The sequence below is a fragment of the Sebastes umbrosus genome, chromosome 20, assembly GCF_015220745.1.
Source record: "Sebastes umbrosus isolate fSebUmb1 chromosome 20, fSebUmb1.pri, whole genome shotgun sequence".
In the NCBI taxonomy this organism is placed as follows: Eukaryota; Metazoa; Chordata; class Actinopteri; order Perciformes; family Sebastidae; genus Sebastes; species Sebastes umbrosus.
In genome coordinates, this window is record NC_051288.1 from 5,589,243 (window position 1) to 5,611,837 (window position 22,595).

General features: G+C 42.1%; 1 protein-coding gene and 1 long non-coding RNA gene across 3 annotated transcripts in view; one reads left to right on the forward strand and one right to left on the reverse strand.

Moving 5' to 3' along the window:
* Positions 1–960: 960 nt before the first annotated feature.
* The window catches only part of antxr1c (ANTXR cell adhesion molecule 1c), a 48,999-nt gene continuing 27,364 nt past the window's right edge, over positions 961–22,595 (reverse strand). Inside the window, exons 12-18 of the mRNA XM_037754604.1 lie at positions 17,265–17,343; positions 15,082–15,177; positions 14,816–14,854; positions 13,844–13,945; positions 13,556–13,723; positions 11,160–11,240; positions 961–4,248 (exon numbers count right to left, since the gene is read on the reverse strand). Coding sequence (XP_037610532.1) covers positions 3,985–4,248; positions 11,160–11,240; positions 13,556–13,723; positions 13,844–13,945; positions 14,816–14,854; positions 15,082–15,177; positions 17,265–17,343 — 829 coding nt within the window. The 3' untranslated portion in view covers positions 961–3,984. The remainder of the gene's footprint in view (positions 4,249–11,159; positions 11,241–13,555; positions 13,724–13,843; positions 13,946–14,815; positions 14,855–15,081; positions 15,178–17,264; positions 17,344–22,595) is intronic.
* On the forward strand, positions 3,785–22,307 carry LOC119479230. 2 transcript variants are annotated; one of them, XR_005204645.1, is made up of 3 exons: positions 3,785–3,924; positions 15,087–15,199; positions 21,720–22,307. It is a non-coding gene; the product is annotated as an uncharacterized LOC119479230 (long non-coding RNA). The 2 variants fall into 2 exon arrangements; XR_005204644.1 differs by lacking the exon at positions 21,720–22,307 and adding an exon at positions 17,561–17,746.

The window sequence follows — 22,595 nt, forward strand, 5'->3', positions numbered from 1 at the left end:
AGCGACCTATCCTGGTCTTTTTATCAGGCGGGAAGAGAGAGAACGAGTGAGACCCGTTGCTGGTGTGAGTTCATCGCAGTAGGAAACACATCGGCATCGTAGCTTCAAAAAGAGAGACGTCACTACGCGACTTTTGGGTGTGCAGTCTTTCTAATTACTTATTTTCAGTCTGATACTTCAACATTTTAAAACAAACTGCGACTCGCAATTCAAACGAGATCAAAAAAATAATTGTCTCCTGCCGTTGACTACTATTCATATTTTTTCCGACATAAGGTCCCATGGTGGTCCACCAGAAGTGGCGGGACTTAAGCTCTCTATACTTGTGTCACAGCAGGAAACTCACAGGTGCCACTAATAACATTAACGATGGCTCTGATGTGTTCAAGTGTCCCATTGAAGCAACAGGCACAATACCAAGACCCTGAAACTGATCAAATTAGACTAGATTATTTACACCTGTGCTTTTCCTACTGTGACCTGTCAACATTTCTTCCATTAAAATGCCCTATTGCTGCCATAATGTCTCTTATTTCCCTGCAATCAGGAATATTCTGTTTAACTGTCAAACACAGGTCTAACTAATCACATTAATTATGCTATTCCAGTTCTACTCTATGCATGCTGGCTCATTTGTCAGTGTTAGTGGAACCTAATTAGACAGAGTCAACTGTTAATTAATTACACCTGTACTTTTCCTGCTATCATGAGTTAAAATGTCTACTGTGAAAAAGCTATGCTATGCTAAACTGGACCTGGAGGCCAAAAGCCTGGTAATTCTGTGCCCATGACCGTAGCCAAAATCCGTGTGTGGGTAGTATACAGGGCTAACTGTGAATGGTACAGTTATCTACTGTCCAGACTTGCAGGGGTGGAGCTGTAAAAGGGAAATTAGACAGACGAGACACTGCATCCTGTATTACACATAAGTCCAGGCAGAAACCACACGCAGACACTCTCTGGTAGAAGCTTGGATGTCAACCTTTATTGATACTGTTTAAAAAAAAAAGTCATGTCAACGCCTTTCATATTTGCTTCAGTACTGCTGTTTATACGTGTAAAAAAAACACAGATTAACATAAAGTATCTCATCTTGATTAGGAATGACATGGAGCTCTGATAGCCGCTGTAGAAGTCCCCCCTTCAAACACTGATCCTTCATCAATGCTGCATTTATACTCAAATTCTTTCTTGGGTGTTACAGAGGTGAACCGCATTAGCACATTGTAAAAAAACAAAGCCTCTTAGTCTCTCAAACAGTAACTCTTTGAAACCTTAGTTCAACGACTTTGTGCAGCAATAAGTGGAACATCTACCAGCCATATCCATATAAACAGAATGGGAGTAGAACGGACTTTGAACTGATTTCTGTGGTCATTTGACTAGTACAAAAGAATATGGCAATTGTTGTTAGTTGTTATGGTGACAACACACGCCAGTGGAGCCGTAAAGTGTGTCGCAGCTCGCCGAGAAGAGAGTGGACGCAGCTCAAGAGACGAATAGCTAGCTAACATAGTTAATTCAACCATGCTTTAATGCTACATTTGTCACAGAAAATGCGCCGAACAAAGTTGTCATTCATCTGGGGATAGCAATGTGCTTTCCTACACTGTGACAAGTGTGTGGATGAAGCATTAAGTTGTTAAATTTGACTTATTTACTCTGTCTCTCTATGCTTTGTAACGTTACTACTTCCCTGCAAAACCTCACCTCAGTGAGTCCACGACTTGCTGTAAGTCGGTTTAGTTTATACGGAAGTTAGCCCGCTACAACGGTTGCAATTGCAACGGTTCACATAAAAATGGCCGCCACTCTGACCATCCTGCTACGTTGATTTGAACGGGAATGACCATTCTACTCCTGTTCTATTTCTATGTCCATATCTGTACGTTCTGATCAGAGCAGAGATAAAACAAGGAAATGCACACTGCTGAGTCCAAAGTAATAATACTTTGCGTTTCCATCCAAGCATTCAAATCAAATGTGTCTTTTTTTTTTTTTATCAGAGGCTTTAAGGGTTATGGGAAATGTAGTCAAATGTGATGCTAGAAATTGCTAGCAAAACATGTGATTGTGTTACCCATGTCTAATTTGTTTATGGTAATTATACTTCCCAATTAATTTCATGATTGCAACAAGTAGCACCTTGTCATTCAAATTTGTCCAAACTCAACTGAGCTGTATTTGGATTTATAACATTAGTGAAGCACCTTTCTTTTAGCTCAGCTTTAAGGCACTGAGAGCGATTATGAATGCATGTAGTAACGCAACGGTACACAACATAACTGAATGACGTACATCAAAATGAAAGTATAAAAAAATCAAACGAGTAGAAAAATTCCAGAAGGTACTGGATATAGAAGGGATACCAGCATTTTTAAACCTCTTTTCTACACCCTGAAGTCAAAATCTAATATTTGGGGAGCCATTTCCCCCCTCCCAATTTAGCATGTAGTCAATGCTAACATGTTTATGTAGCTAGCGGCACCTTTTCACCTGCTAGCAAGGAGCTATGGGGCGCGTAACACACACCAAGATTCACACAATTTTTATGTTTTTTTTTAAACATAAACAAATAAATCACATTCGGTTTCAAATGAATGTATCTCTGTGTAGCTGAGGGGTTGTGAAACGCTGGTAAGCCTCATAAGACTTTTAACTGGCTAGCTGTTGTGTTTCTAAATTCTGCGCACAGTGTCCGTCTTGGCGGTTGGACACCTTGTCGATATTCAAGTACTCTCCTCTATTTCTCTCGGGGAGTATAATAAATTAGATGCTCTTTGAACTGCCCTGCAGTTGCAATGTGACCGGTGATGATAAAACTGAAGACATAAAACACACATATTGGTATCAAAGTACAGTATCAGGATTGTGTAAAAAAAAAGTGTGAGGAGAGAACCTGATTTCTGGTTGTTCGATTTCAATGTCCAAATGCTAACAAAAACAAATACATAGTGTAGTTGTCCAGCAGTCTATGTGCGCAGATACCAAAAAAAATAAAACAAAAATATATATATTGCTGTATTCTAAATTCATTGAAACATGAAAAAAGGTGGTTAAGGACAAAATCCAAAGCCTCAAAAGATATCAACCAACGTAACATTCAAAAACGTATCTCAAACACATCCTGTAAAAACATACCTTCCATATAACATCTGTACACTTCCCTGTCACTGAATGGTAAAAAAAACAAAACTGGACCACAAAATCATGTAACTATCATTTCTGTATTAAAGGGTCGGAATTTGTTAGCATGTTGTTGGATAAAAGAAGCATCACAAAAAGAATCCCTTTGGCACTTTTTTTTAGCAAATCAAATATGTTTTAACTTAGTTACTCAACACCGTTAACAATGTGATCAAATTGAAATTTTTGTAAAATCAAATTCCCAAAACTTCAGATTTGCCTTCACAGCAATGGAGAAATAACAATCCGTTCTGCTACCTGGTTACTCCAATTTTCATGTACAACCTACTTTTCGCCTCAACTCTTGACAACAAATGGCTTAACTCAGTAGTTGATAAAGAAATTTCATCCATTGCAGTATTCTTCTTTGGACTTCCTGTCCCTACATGCTTGCTGTCCAGCAACAATCCTCCCTGATCTCACAAACGCCAACACTAAGTAAAATATTTCCCCGAATCACCCCATTCACCATCTGTGTGGGACACAATGCCAAGTCAAACTTTTCAATTTTGGGGAGTCCACTCTTCATTTTGCACATGTTTACCATGCTAGGTGTTAGCATGTTTGAAAATTACTTTAACTGCCAACTTACTGTTTGACTTGACACTCTCTCCCATACAAGAAGAGGAACGCAGAAAGACAGGGATTGAAAATACTGCTGATCTTTGGCTTATAGCAGGAGTATCTTTGGCAGCGACGACCACAACCTTCAAACTGAAAGAACTGGTCAACAGAGCGGTAAGTCTGTGATATCAAAGCGGCGTTGGGGGGGGGTTGGGAGGGTTTTTTCTGCGTGGTTCAGGGTCGAAGGGTGGGCGGGGGGCGCGATGGCGGGCCACAGGGAAGCCCCGGGGGGATGCGGGACGGTGGCGGTCCTGGGGGTAGCTGGCCTGACGGTGGTGATCTGGTAGGAGGGATGGCGGCGGTGGGAGACGGGGAGGTGGCCACGGGGTGGTAGTCCGGTGGCGGTGGCGGAGGCGAGGGCGTGTGGATCGGGGTGCGAGGTGGGGCCTTGGCTGCCGCTGACTCTTCTTTCACTCTTGTGAAGTTGATACATCGACCCTAAAGGGAAGGAAAGACACAGGTGAGATTAAAAAAAAGCGGTTGAGTTCAAATCTGCAATTCATTTGATTTAGTTTTTAATGGCCTCATAGAGATGAATCCATCTTCCAGTTGGTCTACCACTTCGGCCCAAACTGAAATATCTCAACAACTATTGGATGAATTGCCACGACATTTTATACAGACATTCATGGTCTCCAGAGGACGAAGCCCATGGACTTTGGTGATCCCTGACTTTTCATCTAGGGCCACCATCAGGTCCAAATGTTTAGTACTTTGGTTTATGATTAATTACCCACAAAACATATGACATTCCTCTCAGCCTCAGCTGCACTTTGTGTTTAGTGCTTATTAGCAAATGTTAGCATGCTTACATGCTAAACTAAGATGATGAACAACTATAATACCTGCTAAATATCAGCAACCTAGCAACCATTGTCATTGTGAGAGTGTTAGCATGATGACATTAACATTTAGCTCAAAGCACCATTGTGCGTAAATGCAGCCTCACAGAGCTGCTAGCAAGGACGTAGACCCTCTTAAACGTGGTAGTGTTTGAATGATAATATGGAAAATACCATGGAAACCTTTGATTCTGGGGGATTTAAAAAGGATTACACAAAAGAATAAAAGTTGAAAGTATGTATTGTATATGTGTGACATGAATGTATGTTGGATTTAAAAAAAAAAAATTGATATCTGAAGTTAGTAATCTGAAGCACATCTGGGCTAAGAAGGCAGTGACCACAGTCAATCACATGGTCATGGTACCGTCACTGCTCTCTGTAGGTCTGTGTGACTGTGTGTGTGTGTGTGTGTGTGTGTGTGTGTGTGTGCATGGCCAGCTGGTGTTCCAGATTACACTCAAATCCCCACTTTGTCGCCCCCACACAAATGATCCCAGTTAGTCCAATGTTCAGTCCCGAGAACTGTCGCTTACCAGAGTTCCCGTCATACTAATGATTTGACCATATGGAGAACAAAAAAAAGATAGGGAAGGATTGAGGTTAGAGGCTGTGTGTGTGTGTGTGTGTGTGTGTGTGTGTGTGTGTGTGCGTGTGCGTGTGTGTGGGTGGGGTAAAAGGTAGCAGTCGAGCAGTAAAAAATTTAACGGTGTAAAGTTGACTTATCAGACTGTAAAACAAATTAATTTGTTCCAGCAGAAATCACATTTCACTCCTGAGCTGCTCGTAAAATATTACACGAACCACGAGCTTCACCAGAGTTCACGGGGGTCGCTGTTACCATAGTAACTCTACCCGCTCCGTAGTTGCATGTGGTTGGCGGCCAGAGTGGAGTGAAGTCATGTTAATCTACTAATAACCAGTGATTGGAGCCATAGGACCATGGTTTTACAGAGTGGAAAATGAGGGAATTGATGTCACTCACAAAGCTGTGTGTAAAAAAAAAAAAAGAAAACTTATGCACAAAGTGTTGTACTTGTGTTTTAGCATGTTGTTTAAGAGGACCTATTATGCTTTCCTGCTTTTTTCCTTTACTTTAGTGTGTTGTATAGGTTTTTGTGCATGAAAAAGGTCTGCAAAGTTACAAAACCCAAAAGTCCACAACAAAGGGAGTTACTCTCCCCCACAGAAACACTGCTCCTGAACTGTCTGAAACGCCTTGATTGAAGTCCCGCCTTTTCTTCCGTGACGTGCTGATGTCACTAAGTAACACATTTGCATAATACCTGCCTAGCGGCTAGTTTGGCACGCCCTCAAACAAAGCTAGTTAGAGCGGAGCTGGACCGAAGTCCAAAGAGTTTGGTTCGATTGACCAATCACAACAGAGTGGGCCATCCGGTATGAGAAAAATAAAGTGTTCTTTGAACATTAAAGCATGTAAACATGTTCTAGTAGAAACCCAAAATACAAGTATGAACCTGAAAATAAGCATGTTAGGTCCTCCTTAAAAAGCTTTATATTAACTGAAATGTCTACGAACACAGGAGACAGGGCCACATTTTGGACCTACGTATAGCCTATTCTTGACCTATAGTTGTGCTATTCTTGCAGATAAAGCACTATAGAATCGAATTAAAGTGAGAGAAAGTAAGACATATACAAGATATTCGGAGATAAGGAGAGAAACCAATACCAGCAAAAGGAAAATGATAATAAACCACATTGAAATGAGGCAATTCTTCAATATCCCACTCTAAACTTTTGCCCTCTACTCCAGCCAACCCCTCTTGTCCACTTTCAGTGAGCCAAACATCTCTAAATCTACCGCACACTCCTCTCTAACACACACACAGAGTCGCATGGATGTAGCATTTGGCACAAAATCAAAACAATCACAAAGGACACATTCCGTTTATCCCGACTGGTAAATTAGCTGCTGTGAGTAAAAACAAAAAAGTTGAATAAACAGAGCAGAAAAGAACAAGAATCCAGCAGCGACCACCAGTTTCTGGTCTGTCGCCACTTATCCAGTCTGGCATTCCTAGACATTGATAAAAAATAAAAAAGCCTGGTTGAGGATCTTCTCAAATTCTTTAAGCTGTTTTCTTGCCTCATGGAAATACCCACGGAGAGGAGATGTGTAGAGACTACTTTCTTAGCAACATGCACAAATTCTCGCTGCACTTTTCTCCATCCCAGACAGGATTTATTGAGAAACTAACAAATAATCCGTTTTGGTTTTTTTTCCAGCTGATCTGGGTGACTAATGCTAAGCTAAGCTAACCGGCTGCTGGTGGTAGCTACATATTTTAGCGTACAGATATGAGAGTGGCATGTGTCGAGCTTTTCCTTTAAAGGTGCTAAATGCGAGATTGAGAGCATTTCTATTAACTCTACATGGCTCTCAACATGGGGACCGCTAAGCCGGCGGCTTGCAGCTAACGTTGCTAACAGTGCTAACAGTGAAAACAATGGCAAACAGTGCTGACACAGCTAACAGTGTTAACCTGGGGGTAACTGGAGGGTGAGCGCAACGCTTCCGCAACGGCACCGTTGATCTGGACGGCGTTATCAGCTGTGAGTGGGGCACGCTCACATGCACTTCATTCTCTGCTCAGGTAGACATCACCCCTCTATATCTTTACATAGTTAAATAACAACTAATATAAATAGTTGTTTGCTGCTATTTTAATGCTCTGGAAATCGTGTAGAGCACCTTTAAATACGTTAGCGAGTAACTCCCCAGTGTTGCTGTTAGCTTGTCAAAGTTAATTAAAACCAGGTGTAATGGGCTTTTAAATGTGTGTAAACCTGGTTGCAGTGATACTGAGAGAGAGAAATGACTACTGAATTGAGAAATGTTGAATTGCATGTAGAGAGTTTTTTTTTTTTAAACCCAGCTTCGCTTCATGTACGTTGTTCTGTTAGCGCCCAGCTGCGGTTTGAATCTATGAACATTTTCCTGGATTAAAGAAAGCCACACTCGCTCGTTCTCTCTCACTGACCTCCTCCACCGTCTACAGCCTTACCAAGGTCATAAAATTGTCTAGGCCTGGGCAAAACGTGCGTGTGTGTTAGTGTGTGTGAGACATGGTCGGTTGGTGGAGACAGCCCTGGCAGTCGTCTGCCTTAGGTATTACCTCATGTCCTTTAGCCATTTAAATGCTTCCCCGGGGAGGCAGAGAGAGAGAGAGAGAGAGAGAGAGAGGACTATAGGTCTACCTCATACTGTACTCTCTGACATCAGTGTAATGGATGTGGTTTGGTGACACACACACACACACACACACACTCTCTCATAATGACTAACTCCTGTCTCAAATGCAGATAACTTCCTGCTTGTGATCTTAACTCTCGTCTATCACTGGTGAATTATGTGGTTATGGATGTACATGCACACACACACACACACACACACACACATAAAACCACTCTGCTCTATATCATACTGCGGAAACAAGAGGAGGGGTTGTTGAGTTCATTGCTGGAAGGAAGAAAAAGTGTGTGTGTGTGTGTGTGTGTGTGTGTGTCGTCAGTATAGGAAAAGAAGGAGATCCATTTCTTTGTTTGAGTGTCATTGGATTCATTATTATGAACTACATCAGGCTCATGACTACACTGTACTGTACTGTAGCCAGGCTGGTCTCAAGGGTGACATTCAGCTGTTGCTGTGGCGATCGGCGTGGCGATGAAAAACGTGCCCTAGCAACAGAATCACCAAGGAAGAATCCAGACTGAACTCGGCCAACTCTGCCTCATGAAATTTGAAAGTCTGCCAGCTGTGGAGTGTGAGACTTTTGCTCTAGTTTTGGGTGGAATTGTGGAAGGAAACTTAACACCAAATAGCTTTTCAGGTAACACTTAAAGCGAGGAAAGAGAGAGGTGTCCCGCACCCTGTTCTTTAAAACATTACACTACGTGGAAATGAGCCGGCCCGCTGGCCTGGGAGATGTTTCTGCCGCTTCGTTACAAGCTGCAAATGAGGCGGCGACATCATTTGAGTGGAAAGAGAGGATTTCTTTTAGTAAGTAAGCATGGCGTCATGCAGAGCTTACGCATGCAGCCCTCGCTAAAAGCCTCTCTGGGTAAGAGAAATTTGTCGACTAAGGAAATCAAATCCCAAATCTTTTTTTCATCTGACTGCCAGTTTGCTTTGGTGAAGATGTAATCGTCAGCTAATGGTGACTGTTTTTTGTCTGATTTGTCTTAGGGAAAAGCTGAAAGCAAATCCTGTCTCTGTTCCTGTTGGCGGTGCCAAGAAAACACTCTTAAATGTGGAATTCCTGTTAAAAAGGATCATTGGAAATTTTCTGCTAATAAGGCATGATTTTAACTAGCACTTGGGACGGGGCATGATCAGCGGGAGAGTCGGCTGTCGAGAGTAGGGATAGAAAAGGTGGAGAACAGACTGAGGGAGGACAGGAAATAGTGAAAAAGGAGGAAGAGAAGAAGTGTGGATGAAGAAGTCAATAATCGTATTGTTGCAGACTAAGAGTCTACAGCCATGCTAACAGCTGTACTTAGGCACGACGGTGCATTGAGCTTAATGCTAAAGTCAGCATGCTATTCGGCTCGACTCGACTTGACCCACTTTTGTTACCACATACTAGGGATGTCAATTACCTTTGCACAATACACACATTTTTACTGAATAGAGCCTGAACGCATCATAATGTAAATGGCACCTTCTGTGTTGAAATCGGCTGGACGAGAGCTAGTTAACGTTAGCTGTTAGCAGCCGGTAAGCAGCACAGTCCTGCACGGAGCTAACGGCTAACGTTAACTAGCCCTCGTCCTGCCGATTTCAACACAGATTTGTTGTTTGCAATGTAGCATTATCAGGGTAAAAAAAAGGGATACTTCCCCTGAATGTGTCAAAAGTGAGTTTACTGTGTCCCAAACACATTTTCTATTGTCCCCGGGACATGGTTTCAGACACGGTTTCAGAACTTTGGCTTCGATTTCGTCTCAAATATCAGTTCTTGTGACATCCCTACCAGGTACTTTTCTCAATTTCGTTTTCCACTGCAGATCGTACCCCGTCAGTGTAGGAGGGATTCTTAGCTGCCGTGACCTCATCTTCAACGCAACAGTTGCTCGATCCTTCCATCAGTCAACCAAACAGAGGAACAGCTGCACTTTGTTAATTGTACGCCGTAGTGTACAGCGTAGTTTTGCGGGCTGCCATTTTTAAATATCTGGGTCAATAAAATAAACAGATTGCGGTTGCTAGGCTAGGCTAGGCTTGCAAGGTGGTACCAAAAAAACTATCAACAACTTTTGCTAATGGAAAACCAAAAAAGAACAGTTCCAAGTGTGCTTAATTGAGTAGAGCCATGCCGCACCATGCAGTGGAAATGTGGCATTAGTATGCTAATTAAACACACCGCTGACATGGCTAAAAACCAAACAGTCTACGGAGAGAAACAGAGATTATATCTATCATTTATCATGTACCACTGAATCGCAAAGTGCCCATCAAAACTAGTGAAGTTGGAAATGATAAAAGAATCACCAGAACACATTAAAACATTAAATCTGTCTTTGCTGAATGTGTCAGAGGGATTTAAAACATCTCTAGACAGCTGTCTGTACTCTGGGACCTTCACATCTTCTCTCCACATTCAACCCAAACTCTAATCTGGGGCTTTTTTAATACAAAGGCTCGGGGCATTAAAACTAAACCATGTGTCTAATATGAGAAGAGGAGAGAAGTTTTACAGTCTCACACCCACGAACACATCAGAAAACACTCATATCGAGCACACGAGGATGTGTCCGGGTGCGAGTTGTGGTTCTGCTTTTTATCCGATTCGCGGCGTCTAATGTGAAGCAGGCGTGAGCTGGTTCAACGGGATGGAGGCGGGCCAGCTGAGGTACTAGCCAGCACAGGAACACCAGGAGTGAATGAGGCGAAGAGGCAGATGGAGGAAGGGAAGAAGGCATGAGGAATGGGTACAGATGACTGAAACATTTTCAGACTGTAGATACACTACAAGACTTTTAAAACGGAGCCAGTTAGGAACATAATGTTGGGTTTCTCAGACTTTTTTCTCTCCATCTGAGATGAATATTTTCCCCAAGGATCGATTATTACCATCTACAGCTCCGTTACCAAGGAGCATTTCATACCACATTATTTTGTTGGGTTACAGGTTATGTAAAAAAAATTAAAAACTTCAAGATAACACATTAGCTATGTAGATAAACACTGTTGTATTTAATTTAAATATGAGTCTGGGCATGCCCATAAGATAAGCAAAAAATAAGCAATTTATTTTTAATTTAAGTTACTCTGTAAACTCAAAAAAACATCAAAAAGAAAAGACATGGAAGGGCGAAGAAAGGAAGGAGAAAAAAAGGAGAAAGGTGATGCAGCTGTGGGTCATCACAGGTATAAAACTCTGCAGGAGGGACGAACTTGAAGCGAAACATGTGGAATGAGGGGAAGTGAATGCAAGTGGGGGGTGTGGGTAAAAGCATTTGATGAAATGAAATGAAACTCACATTATCCCCGGGCTGGGGTCTCATCAGGGAGACCTGGTCGTACCCGCGGCGAAACAGAGCCAAGATAGCATCCAGTTTACCCTGAACAGGACAGACAGAGGAGAGGGAGAGGTTTAACATCTGGACGCCAAACTCTCTCACACCGCAATCCATAACTTAATCAAATCCTATTAATAGTTTCTACTGTATCAGCGCACATTTGGTCTGCGATCCTCAGCAGTGTTCCTTCAAAGTCTGCAGGTTTGAATCCCAAACAAACACTACAGCAGCTGATTCTACTGATTAGTTCCTTCCTCTCTGGTTGAAGCTGTGCTGATGAGTCACTTGGTTGTATTTTGGTTCATGTCTGCTTAACTTTAGAACCTTAATTCTATTTTAATCAATTCCTCTGCTGATGCAAATAAAGTAGTTAACAAAGCGATCTGCCAGATGAAAAAGGATAAAACAGTTCGGCAACGGAGATAAATAGATTAAGACGGGGAAGCTGCTGGGATGCAAGAACAATTTCAGACTTAATCTGATAATAAAGTACTATCATCATCATCATTATCATCATCATCATTAAATTCTCAGCCCTGAAGAGTTTGGAGTATGTGCACCGTCATACTAGTCTACTTTTTTCTCAATCTTTTCCTTATTTTTATACTTATTGTTATTCTTTATTTTCTATTTTCTCTATTTTACTATTATTATTATTTTTCACAAAATGTTTTAGGAAATGCTATACATATGACAGCGTATCCTCATACAATAGTTCGTATGATATCTTGTGAAAATGTATCCTTCATTTTTCGTGCGTTTTCCTTTTAAGTCAATTTCCACTCATTACATGCATATAGTCTTTTCAAAATAAACTTCCGTCCCACAGGAAACAACTAAGTAGTTTTGTTGTTTAGGCAACAAAACTACTTGGTTAGGTTTAGGCAACAAAACTACTAAGTTAACGCTACAACACTACTGAGTTAGGTTTACGAAAAGATTGACTTGGCTAGGTTTAGGCAACAAAACTACTTAGTTAGGTTTAAGAAAAGATCGACTTGGTTAGGTTTGGGCAACAAAACTACTTAGGTTTAGGAAAACATTGACTTGGTTAGGCTTAGACAACAAAAGTACTTAGTTAGGTTTAGGAACATTTTGACTTGGTTAGGTTTAGGCTACACAACTACTTGGTTAGGTTTAGGAAAAGATTGTGGTTTGGGTTTAAATAACTACAAAAGTGGCCTAACTCAAGTACGGAAGTTGTGTGACAAATAAATCAACATTGACTTTTGGTTTTGGTTTTGGTTTCACGGGTACGGACAGCAGGCTCGTGGGCCAAAGTACAGTGTTTTTTGACCCACCCATCCACCCTGACCTCCTCCCTATGCAGCATTTGTCGCTCTTTATACTTCCTGGTTCACGGTTACATGGATGACATATGAATTGATTTTGTGGCATGTATACGAATTACAGTGCATTAGTTTTAGTTGGTATAACTACGAACGGTGTATGAACAACACCATATGTAAGCAAATGTAAATATAAATAAATGTAAATAAACTCCTGCAATAAAGAATAAAAAAAAGGAGGGTGAATTCTCCTTCCTTAAATAAGGTGTCATGATGTATTTGATTGGACCAAAAAAGTGCAGATTCCTGAGCCTCAGTGACACGGAAATGAGAGGAAGGAGGTCACTAACTTCAACTAACCACATTAAAGGATCCTGGTGTGTAGGGACCAACTAGAACCCAACACAGAGTGACTACTCAGTGTACAGTCACCTTTTTCCTACACTGACAGTGATGTTTGAGCAGTGTAACATTTCACTGTGAATCACTACAGAGCTGTTTGCAGGCCTGTGTCACATTCAAAATACATCTGTAAGGTAACAGTGTCTAAAGATAACAGTCAGTGCTACCGTATGAGAGGCCAGTGTTGCTATACAGAGCTCTATTGTAGTGTACTATTAAAGCACAAACAGCACTGACGCCAAATCTGATCTCAGTCTGGATAATATGTTATATTACTCTGGCTATGTGTGCACATTGATAGTCGGAGAATTTTTGTGCTTATGCAACTAATTATAGATAAATATGTCCAGAACAGTCTTTATTCCTCCCTGCTGTCTTGTGAAAACTTTGCAGCTCCACTCGTGGTGCTTTTCATGTTTTAACTTCAGTTGAAGGAGTTCAGGCTCAACTGTGGGGGGAGAAAATTCTACCATCCGCAGTTATTTGAAACTCACTGGGCAAGAGCTCAAAAACGCACAGTGGTCAAACTGTACACAAGGCGGATTTTTGAGTTCCTGAAAAGCTGACATTTTGTTACAGGACAGCAAGGATGCACTGAGATACTGTAGCTTCTCTGCGTAAATAAGTCTGTCTGTCGGTAATGAGGGAAACTGAGTGTGTGCTTACCCGGATGGGTGTGTACCACTTCCGGTCCTGCGGTGCCTTCTTGTTGTGAGCTTTCTTAGGTTTGGGCTCGAAGGGCTCGTACTCCTGCTCCGGCATTTTCACCACAGCGTTCTTTGGCTTCTCCAGCTTCGCCCCCTCTTCAGTCGAGCCCTTCCCTCCCCAACGCACCTACAGACAGCAGACAGAACGTAAATATACAACAAAATAGAAGCAGTGAATGTCATCAGTTTTTTTGTTTGTTGTGGATTTAATTGTGATTGTCTGTTAGCATTCGTGTCATCTTGTCACCTCCATCCTCTTGATCCCTCCAATTCCTCTTCCTCCGTAATATGAGGCGTCCACAGTGGGCCACTTCTTCTTAGGCATGCCGTCTTCATCATCTGAACTGTCCTAAAACACAAATAATTACGAAATAAAACTGACTAATTTCCTCTCTTATACTTTCCAACACACAGATCTGTACTACAGTACTCAACTGTACTACATTTTTATTCTATTTATTGAGATTGCTGTGTGTTTAGATCATTGTTGCTTTTCAAAACAATATTATCAGACAAACATTGGTGATTGGCGACAAACTAGTGATTCACCAATGTTTTCTTATTTTTGCTCTTCTCTTAGAGAAAATTGTACGAGTGGTCGAGAGCACTGTTACCAAGACAAGTCCACAAATGGTTTGTCCCATGCAAGGAAACATAAGTTTTATATTTTAGGGGGAAAAAAAGCATTGGATATCATATTATCACATTTAGCTTTTAGAATTTGTGGGCTAAAGAAATACTATTGGTCCATTGATGCCAATTAAGACCATAAAAACACTTGGATGATAATTCTTCTGAATGGCTTACACACTGCTCTTAGATGCTTTTTCCTGTAACACCAGTACTAGCCAGCTAGCCAGTCAGCCAGTCAGTCAGCCAGTCTGTCTCTCTGTCTGTCTACCTGCTGATGTTCTTCTTCTTACGAGCTTTTTTGGCGGCATCTCTCCAATTCTTGGGCATGTGCCAGAGTATTTGCACACAGCACAACACCTGCCCTTATATGGTGTTTAAGGGACATTACCTATGCTAATACCTACTCGTATATAGTCTATAGGGGGCGTTACCTATGCAAATATCTGACCTTATATATTGTTTGGGGGCGTAACCTATGCTAACACAAGAGAAATATATTAAGAAATGTAAGCGAATGAAGCTGCATGAGACCCATTGTCCTTCAGACTTGGTGTGTATATGTGTAATTGTGTGTGTTTTAACTCACAGGCTCGGGAGGAGGTGGAGGAGGTGGTTCTTTGATCACCTGTGGAACAATAAGAGATATGACATCGTTTAGCTTTTCACAAGCACATTAACCATGTCTCAGAGGACCTCTTAAGTTTAAGGAGGTTTTTTTTCAGTAAGGACCCCTGAGGTGCTTATTGGCCCCTTTGGAGTTCAGACAAACCCCTTTGAAGCTCTGGATAAACTGTAATTTAAGTGTTGCTTTTTAAAATCGACCACTTCCTGAATGTAGTTTACGTTTCTCACCACAGTGCAGCAGAGAGGCCAGAACCACCACATGAAGAGCAGGGCCAGCAGGAGGAACAACACCAGCAGGGTGATCAGGAGAATGGTGCCATCAAACTGGAGAGTAGACACACATGACGTCAGTACATTATTACCACACATACAGTTGCACATCCAGTAACGTAATACAATATATATATTCATGTTTTTGTTTTTTCGATGACAGCGGTTTGTGTGAGCTAGTGTGATCCCTGAATGGATCCATCAGTTACTTTGCTCACTTTAAGCGATGCAGGCGTCCATGAGCCAAACATGGTTCCCATTACAGACCACAGATGAGGCTCACATGTGGCGAGACTTTCCCCTATCTATCTTGTGGCAAGGACACGGGGGGGTTTATCTGAACTCGGCAGCGGGGTCCGTCGTAGTCACTCATTGTTATTTGTCAGAAATGTCCCAATCAGCAAGTTTTCTGTAACTTTCAACAGTAAGTAATGGTTTAGCAAACCGCAAACAGTGTGTGTGTTTTCTCGTGCTATACGGACACATTTTGTGGGCTAGCTACAAAGGCAAAACTGTTCCAAGTGGCACTTTGGGAGGATTTGGGGAGGGGTTTGTTGGGTTTGTTGGGTTTGATTTATCCACAGAATCCAGCCTGCGTGTTGTTTATTGCACCCCGGCCGACCCATCGCAAGTTAGCAGCTTGTCGTGCCTCCTTAGGCCCTGTGTGACTTCAGCCTACATGGTTTAGTTTAGTGGCGAGAAGCGGCTAATTGCAATGGTATGTGTAATTGAGCTCTGTATATCATGAGCCACAACACAGTCTTTTCATGGACATGATGTCACACGGACTGAGGGGGAGCAGCTTTAAAGTTTCTTTTCGGCTGGGTGGGAGTCTGCTGCGGCTTCGGTCCATATGTTCCAACATACGTGTTTTATTTTGTTGAATTGCTTTAAATTGTCCTAAGATTACATTGTGTTTAATCTTGGTTTTCAGGGAGTGAAGCTCCACCCGACTTCCCACTGACACAGTTATATACATTTGCACACCTGGGGGCTACAAGAGGGGTAAATGCTTTTGGGCACTCCAGTTGATGCTTCTCTTTCACTTTCACAACCAAAGTGTTGGGATTGAACCGGCAGCCTCACGGTCATGAACCTGCTTCTTGAATTTTTTGTTTCTCGGGGGGGTTCAGAGGATCTTTTTTGGGTGGATCGCTACTATAAACCCCTGTGGTTTGGCTCCCGGAAAAAAAGGGGGAAAATAACAAAATTGAGAAAGGGAAGATGAAAGAGGTAAAGGGGGTTAGGAAACTCACTGCAGAGAACAAAACAACAAACTCCTAGGAAAAGAGATGAGGTAGGAGAGGACAGAAGAAGCAAAAGGACGAAGAGTGGAAACCACATGCAATACAAGAGGAAATTGAAAACCTCTTTTATCATATTACAAAACATACAAAATCTCAAGAGGAAATCTGTAATTGTTTTAAGTTGTATTAACTCCAAATTAAAACAGTATTCATCATCGGTTTGGAGGAAATATACACTGCTTGAACGTCTCTGGTTCCAGAAGTGAATTTCCCATTAATTTACTCCACACGACTTAGTCAACCAACTATGAGATGTATCGTGGGCATAAAACATTTGATTTGGAGCAAAACAATATGGAAAATTGGAAAAAGACTTGTTATGTCTGTATAACGTTACACTACATTGACTCTCATCCCGTCATCTATCATTTTTTTCTTTCTCACCGCTGACGGACAGCAGCTGCCGCCGTACCTCGGAGTCTTGCAACACATCCATACACGTATCGCTCTGCTCTCAATAGGAGGCGGGGTCATGCGTCATCAACGCATCATCAGTCACACTGCGCATGCGTTGTACCCTGTGGTCTTAATGCTCAGGCTGATCGGAATCCTTAAAAAAATCCCTGAATGCGGATCGTGATCCGGATCGCCACCAAAATCTAATGGATTGTTCATTGTGCCACACCCCACCCCTCCAAAAACTTTCATTCAAATCCACCACGAACTTTTGGAGTAATCCTGCTAACAGACAGACAGACAGACAGACAAACAAACAAACAAACAAAGAAACCAATGCCGGTGAAAACATAGGCCTTGAAGGAGGTTATGATGAATAATCTGCAGTACTAATGCAGGGATAAATGCATGAACAGGGGACAAAAAGCTGCCACTTACACACTCTGTGGTGGTGATGTGCACGTTGCTGCTGATGAAGGACAGACCGTCGTTCATGCTCACTTGGAGATAAATCACCCTGAAACAAAACAACAGACACACACACAGGACAAGTAAGTACTGTGTCTTTATGTTGGGATGCAGTTTATTTAGTCTGAAGCATTTCCTCCTTAAGCTCAGTTTGTTTGACCAGAATGATGTCATTTGAACTCGGGTTCACACCAAATCACGTCACCGACCCGCCTGCGAACTGTGAGGTGGTTTGTTAGGAGTGAGAATGTAATTTAAACCAACAGGAAACAACCGCAGAACTCAAGGGAGCACGAGTTGAAGAACAAAGAGACGTCTAGACTCCAATTCAGTTATTTCTTCAACGGTTACTGGACTCAGATCAGTTTGGACTCATTGCATCCGCTAAAATCTCTAACCTGGCAGGAGAACGTGTTACCAAAACTGTGTCCAATAAATGAGCTACTTGGTGAGTCCATTGACTTTTTGTTTACGAGCGCCGTTTCACTTGTAATTGAGCAATTTGAACCCAATTGAACCAAATACAGTTTTTCCACCGAAACCAGAGGAGAATAAACAAACTGTTGTGGTGATTGTGTGTCACACATCTGTCCCCAAGGTGGGACAGATGAGCTTCAACGAAATGGAAAAAAACAACCTGCTAGTTCAGATTTTGTTTTTTTATGGTTCTGGGCAAGTCGTGTACTTTTCCAAGACATGACACCATACTAATTTCACTCTCAGGAATGAGAACAATCTCCACCACGCTCCCTCTTTTAACAGTCTATGATCTTTACTTGGAGCTACAAAATTATTTCCTTTATGGAATGTAAAATACATCAACATATAACTTGTCTCCTCTCTTCTATAAACTCAGTCAAAACATGCCTCTGCTCATCCTCCAGTCCAAACCTCATCCAGGTCCAGACTCCTGTCCTAGCCTTCTAAGATTTTTGGAACGGTGTGAGTCTCTCTTGATGGTCTGAAGAAGCCCTTCCTTCCTCCACCGAGTGGGGAAAAACAATTCTGAGAATTTCACGTGACCTCCAGCGGCCTCTTTGGAGCCTGTTCTCGTTCAGTTCTTCAAAACATGTGGATGAAAGGCATGCATTTTAAACAACCCCCAGCTCTTATTCGGTATCGAGGACCAGGTGGATGTGAATGAGGTCTGGCAGACAGAAAGCAGGCCGTTTGACCGATAAACCTGTCTTTGCTCTGACTCAGTGAGCTGGCTGTCTGGTTTTTAAAAAATGGAGGGCGGAGAGAGAGAGAAGAGCCGGGTTAGTGGGGGAAGTCAACAACAGCAGACGTACCTTGCTGACAACAAAAGGCTGAAGAGATTGAAACTTCAAAACAGTCTTAAAGCTAAAGAAGGGGCACTTTATGTTCATGTTTTCGATGCATCTGTGTGGTTGAATGCAGAAGTGTGAGCAGGTACATGATGTGACCAGCTACATACAGAACAGTATAGCCGTATGTAGCTGGACGAAAAATGCCCCAAAGTTAGGGTTGAACATTAGGCAACTAAAAGTTATGTGCTAAAATTAGACAACTACGAACACAATTTGATATAAACCAGTGCAGTGCCCATTCGAGCATGGCCGTTTGGCGTGTGGCCCTTTGAAATTGACCAATTGCTTGGCGCTCACAGCATTGTTGTTTTACTTCTTTCTCTTTCTTATTGTCAACGAATCCCACAAAGAGAACCAAAAACCAATACCGTGTTAGCCCGTCTCCCAAAACGATCTGACCTCCCATCCCTGTCTGTGGTACTCGAGAACATGTGTTCCTACTAAAGACATGATTATTTAAAATTGGGACACAAATGTATAGTTTTGCTTTTAGGGATTTCCTAAAACAGCTGGGCACTGTAGTTTTCATAAAAACGTTACTCAAACAGGAGTAAATATGGCATTTGTTGGGGACTATTTTCAGTGGTGGATTAATACAGATTTGGCTCTCTAGTGAGTATTTATGGCAGGAGAATGTAGGGTTGAGTCAAAATAAACTACGGTGTTTTTTGTAATGAAGGAATGCTTCATTAGGTTTTGGACAACAAAGGAACTCCATGACAATATAATTTATCGGGATTTGGCTACACAGGATGTACTTATTAGTGGGATGAATACATTTTTGGTTTTGGTCTAATTAAATTATAAAATAGTGCAAGCCTTGTAATTTAATAGTAGAAGAAGGCCCAGAAACCTGGAACCGAAACCGAAAATGGTAAGAAGAGAAGAAAGAGCCAGAGAAAACTGACCAGTGTGAACTTGAGGATGTGGAGCAGATAAAGTGATGTGGAGGAAATGTTAGTTTGTAGAGCGCCCTGTCTGACAGCTGTTAAGCAAGGAAGTAAAACAGACACATGAACACACACGTACACACTTGAATGGGACATAGCAGACACTCCACTGGAGTTCGTCTGCTGCTCAATAGGGTGGTGTGGGTCACTCCGACTTAAAGGAAAAATTGATATTAAAATGACATAGCCTGCATTCCTATTAACTTCTCTTCTTCCTTTGTATAACTGGCCAAACATAGAGAGAGAGGCAGAGAGACCAATGTGTACACCTGAACTATCCGAAAATAGACCAGAATGCAATGCAGCAATGATAAAGGTTGTGTTAAAGTGACAACAAAATTGTCAAATTTGCTTCCAACGGTAAATCACTTCAATGATATGAACAGCTGCTAATGAGTCAAAAACTAACTCCATTAGTCTTAATGGAGCACTTTAAACACTCTGAAGGTTTTTCCACCCTGCTGAGAATCAAGCTGCATACAAACGCACGGCCACACACGAGTTGAAAGAGCAGGCTAGCTGCTACATGGCTTTGATCAGCCAAAACCGGACAAGGAGACTGTTGAGAGGGAGTCAGGGAGACTGACAGGGGATGAAAGAAAGTTTCTGTGTGACAGAGACAAATAAAAGACAGATACGGAGAGGAAAAATGAACAGACGGGCAGAAAGAGGAGGTGGTGAAGGGGCTGGAAAACAAGCAGCAAGGCAGAGCAGTTGGTGAAAAGAGCCACCGTGGCACCGAGAGTAAAGACAGAGGTTTAGAGGAAAGGGAGGGGGGAGGGGAGAAAAGATAAGTGAGGGATTGGAGAATCGGGAGGTTAAAGGGATAGTTTGGGTGTTTTGAAGTGGGGTTTTATGAAGTGCTTATCCATAGTCAGAGTATTACCTACTGTAGATGGCGGTCGGCACGCCTCCAGTTTGGAGAAACCAATCCTGAAACCCATTGGTTATCGGTCTGACAACGGATAAGCCTTTAGGGTCAAGGGGCTACATTTTTTTGGGGTCAGTGGATATCCGGGCCAAGACTTCCTCTTCCATGCACTGCTCATTGTTTACAGTCCGATCAGCAACTTGAGATGCAAGACTGGAGTTGGCGTTGAGAGACGACATGTACGACCGGATTGTTTCACAAGTAGCCAGTTTACAAGCTAATTTTAAACCAATTAAAAAGCTAAATCATTGTACAATCATATTGCATTCCGCCTCTCTTGCTCTCCACATGGACTGTTTACCTGCATTCAACCAAAGCCAGCTCAAACGTGATTGGTCTATACTACTCAGACTGACAAACGGAAACCAGAATGCTTCCGATGCCAAAATCGTGTCCCGTTGCCTACAGAATCTATTTATAGAGGTCAGGAAAAACTGACAGGAGTACTGACAAGGGAGCAAAGCAATGTACTGCTGTGGACGGGGCCGGCAGCAAAATGTATTTTAGACACCTAAAACACAGGCTTAACTAAAAACATCAATATCCATTTAAGTGTACGCTATATTTAGAATATTTTCACCGCGTCATCTTGCCGTCAGACAGCCCTTTCCGACGAGGAACTGAACTGAAACGTATAAATGCTCTCTTCAAAACCACCAGCCTTAAACTTGAAATATGTTTTGCTGCTGGCCCCGTCCACAGCAGTACATTGCTTTGCTTCCGTTTCTGTTTGTCAAAATTGGGGGCGTGCCGACCGTCATCTACTGTAGGTAATACCTCATGCAACCCCATTTCGAAACACCCGAACTATCCCTTGAAATGTTACGGGGATGGGATGGAAAGTTTAAGACAACAGAAAAACAAGAACAGAAAATATACACAAAAGCAAGATTAAACTGGCTTAATGGTTTAAGGGAACATAAAAGCACACCATGTACCCTCAGTTTTACGACCCCTCTGCTGAGGTATTGCTTAAAGCTTCATCAGTCCAGGTTGTTTAAATCTTTCCTCACTGCAGTTAAAATCAAATTCTCTCTCTTTCCATACCACTGCCAGAGCAAATACTAACTGTAAATTGGATTTATAACTTCTATGGGAAAAATTTGTTTCATAATTACAGAGGTATGCTATGACCAACACAAATACCATGACAAGTCAAGAAAGTGTGTGAGAAGAGGGTCTGATATCGACTCTTTGTGTCTTCTCCATGCAGTTTAAAGTCTTTAACCACCGTCAACTGAACCTTCTCTTCTGTGGCCTGCTGTACTTCTCTTCCCATAAAGACTTAGGTTAGAGAGGTTTGTGGATTGTTGACGTTGGACCATGGTTGGGTTCTAAAAAGAGAGTATGGCCAGCTGAAGAGGAGCGACTCCGGCCGTACCGTTTTTAAAACTGTGTGACTGTCGTGTGGTGAATGTTGTGAGTAAAACAACCTCAGCTGTCTTAGTTTTCACATCCCGTCGCCTCCCTCTTTTCCCTCCAGTGAACATTGATTTAAACATAATGTGTTTTTAATGCCTATGTCAATAGACCTGATCCTGAACTAACAAACACAGTCCACTATAATCAGATCCACTCCCAGTAGTACACTACAACTCAGGTCAAAATGTGTGTTTTCTCACGGGCAAATTGTCAAGTTGTCAAACACAGAAGCTTTACATTGGGGTTTGATCAGAACAGAAATGTCCAAACAGATCCATTAAATGGATAGTTCAGGTGTTTTGAAGTGTGGTTGTATGAGGTACTTATTCATAGTCAGTGTATTACCTACAGTAGATGACGGTCCACACGCCCCAAGTTTGAAGCAAAACAACGTGCTGCTGTGGACGGGGCTGGCAGCAAAACGTATTTTAGCCACCTAAAAGAAAGGCTACCTAAAAAAAAATCGATATCAGTTTAAGTGCACGCTATATTTGAAATACTTTCGCCGGTTCACCTTGCAGTGGGACAGCTATACAGTCTATGTTTCCAACAGGGAACTGAAGCTGTTCTCTACTGTATGCTCTCGCAAAAGCAACCAGACTCCATTGGAAAAACAGTCATTTTAAGTGTCCGTTGGCTTAACGGGAGCATAGATGGATACAGCGGC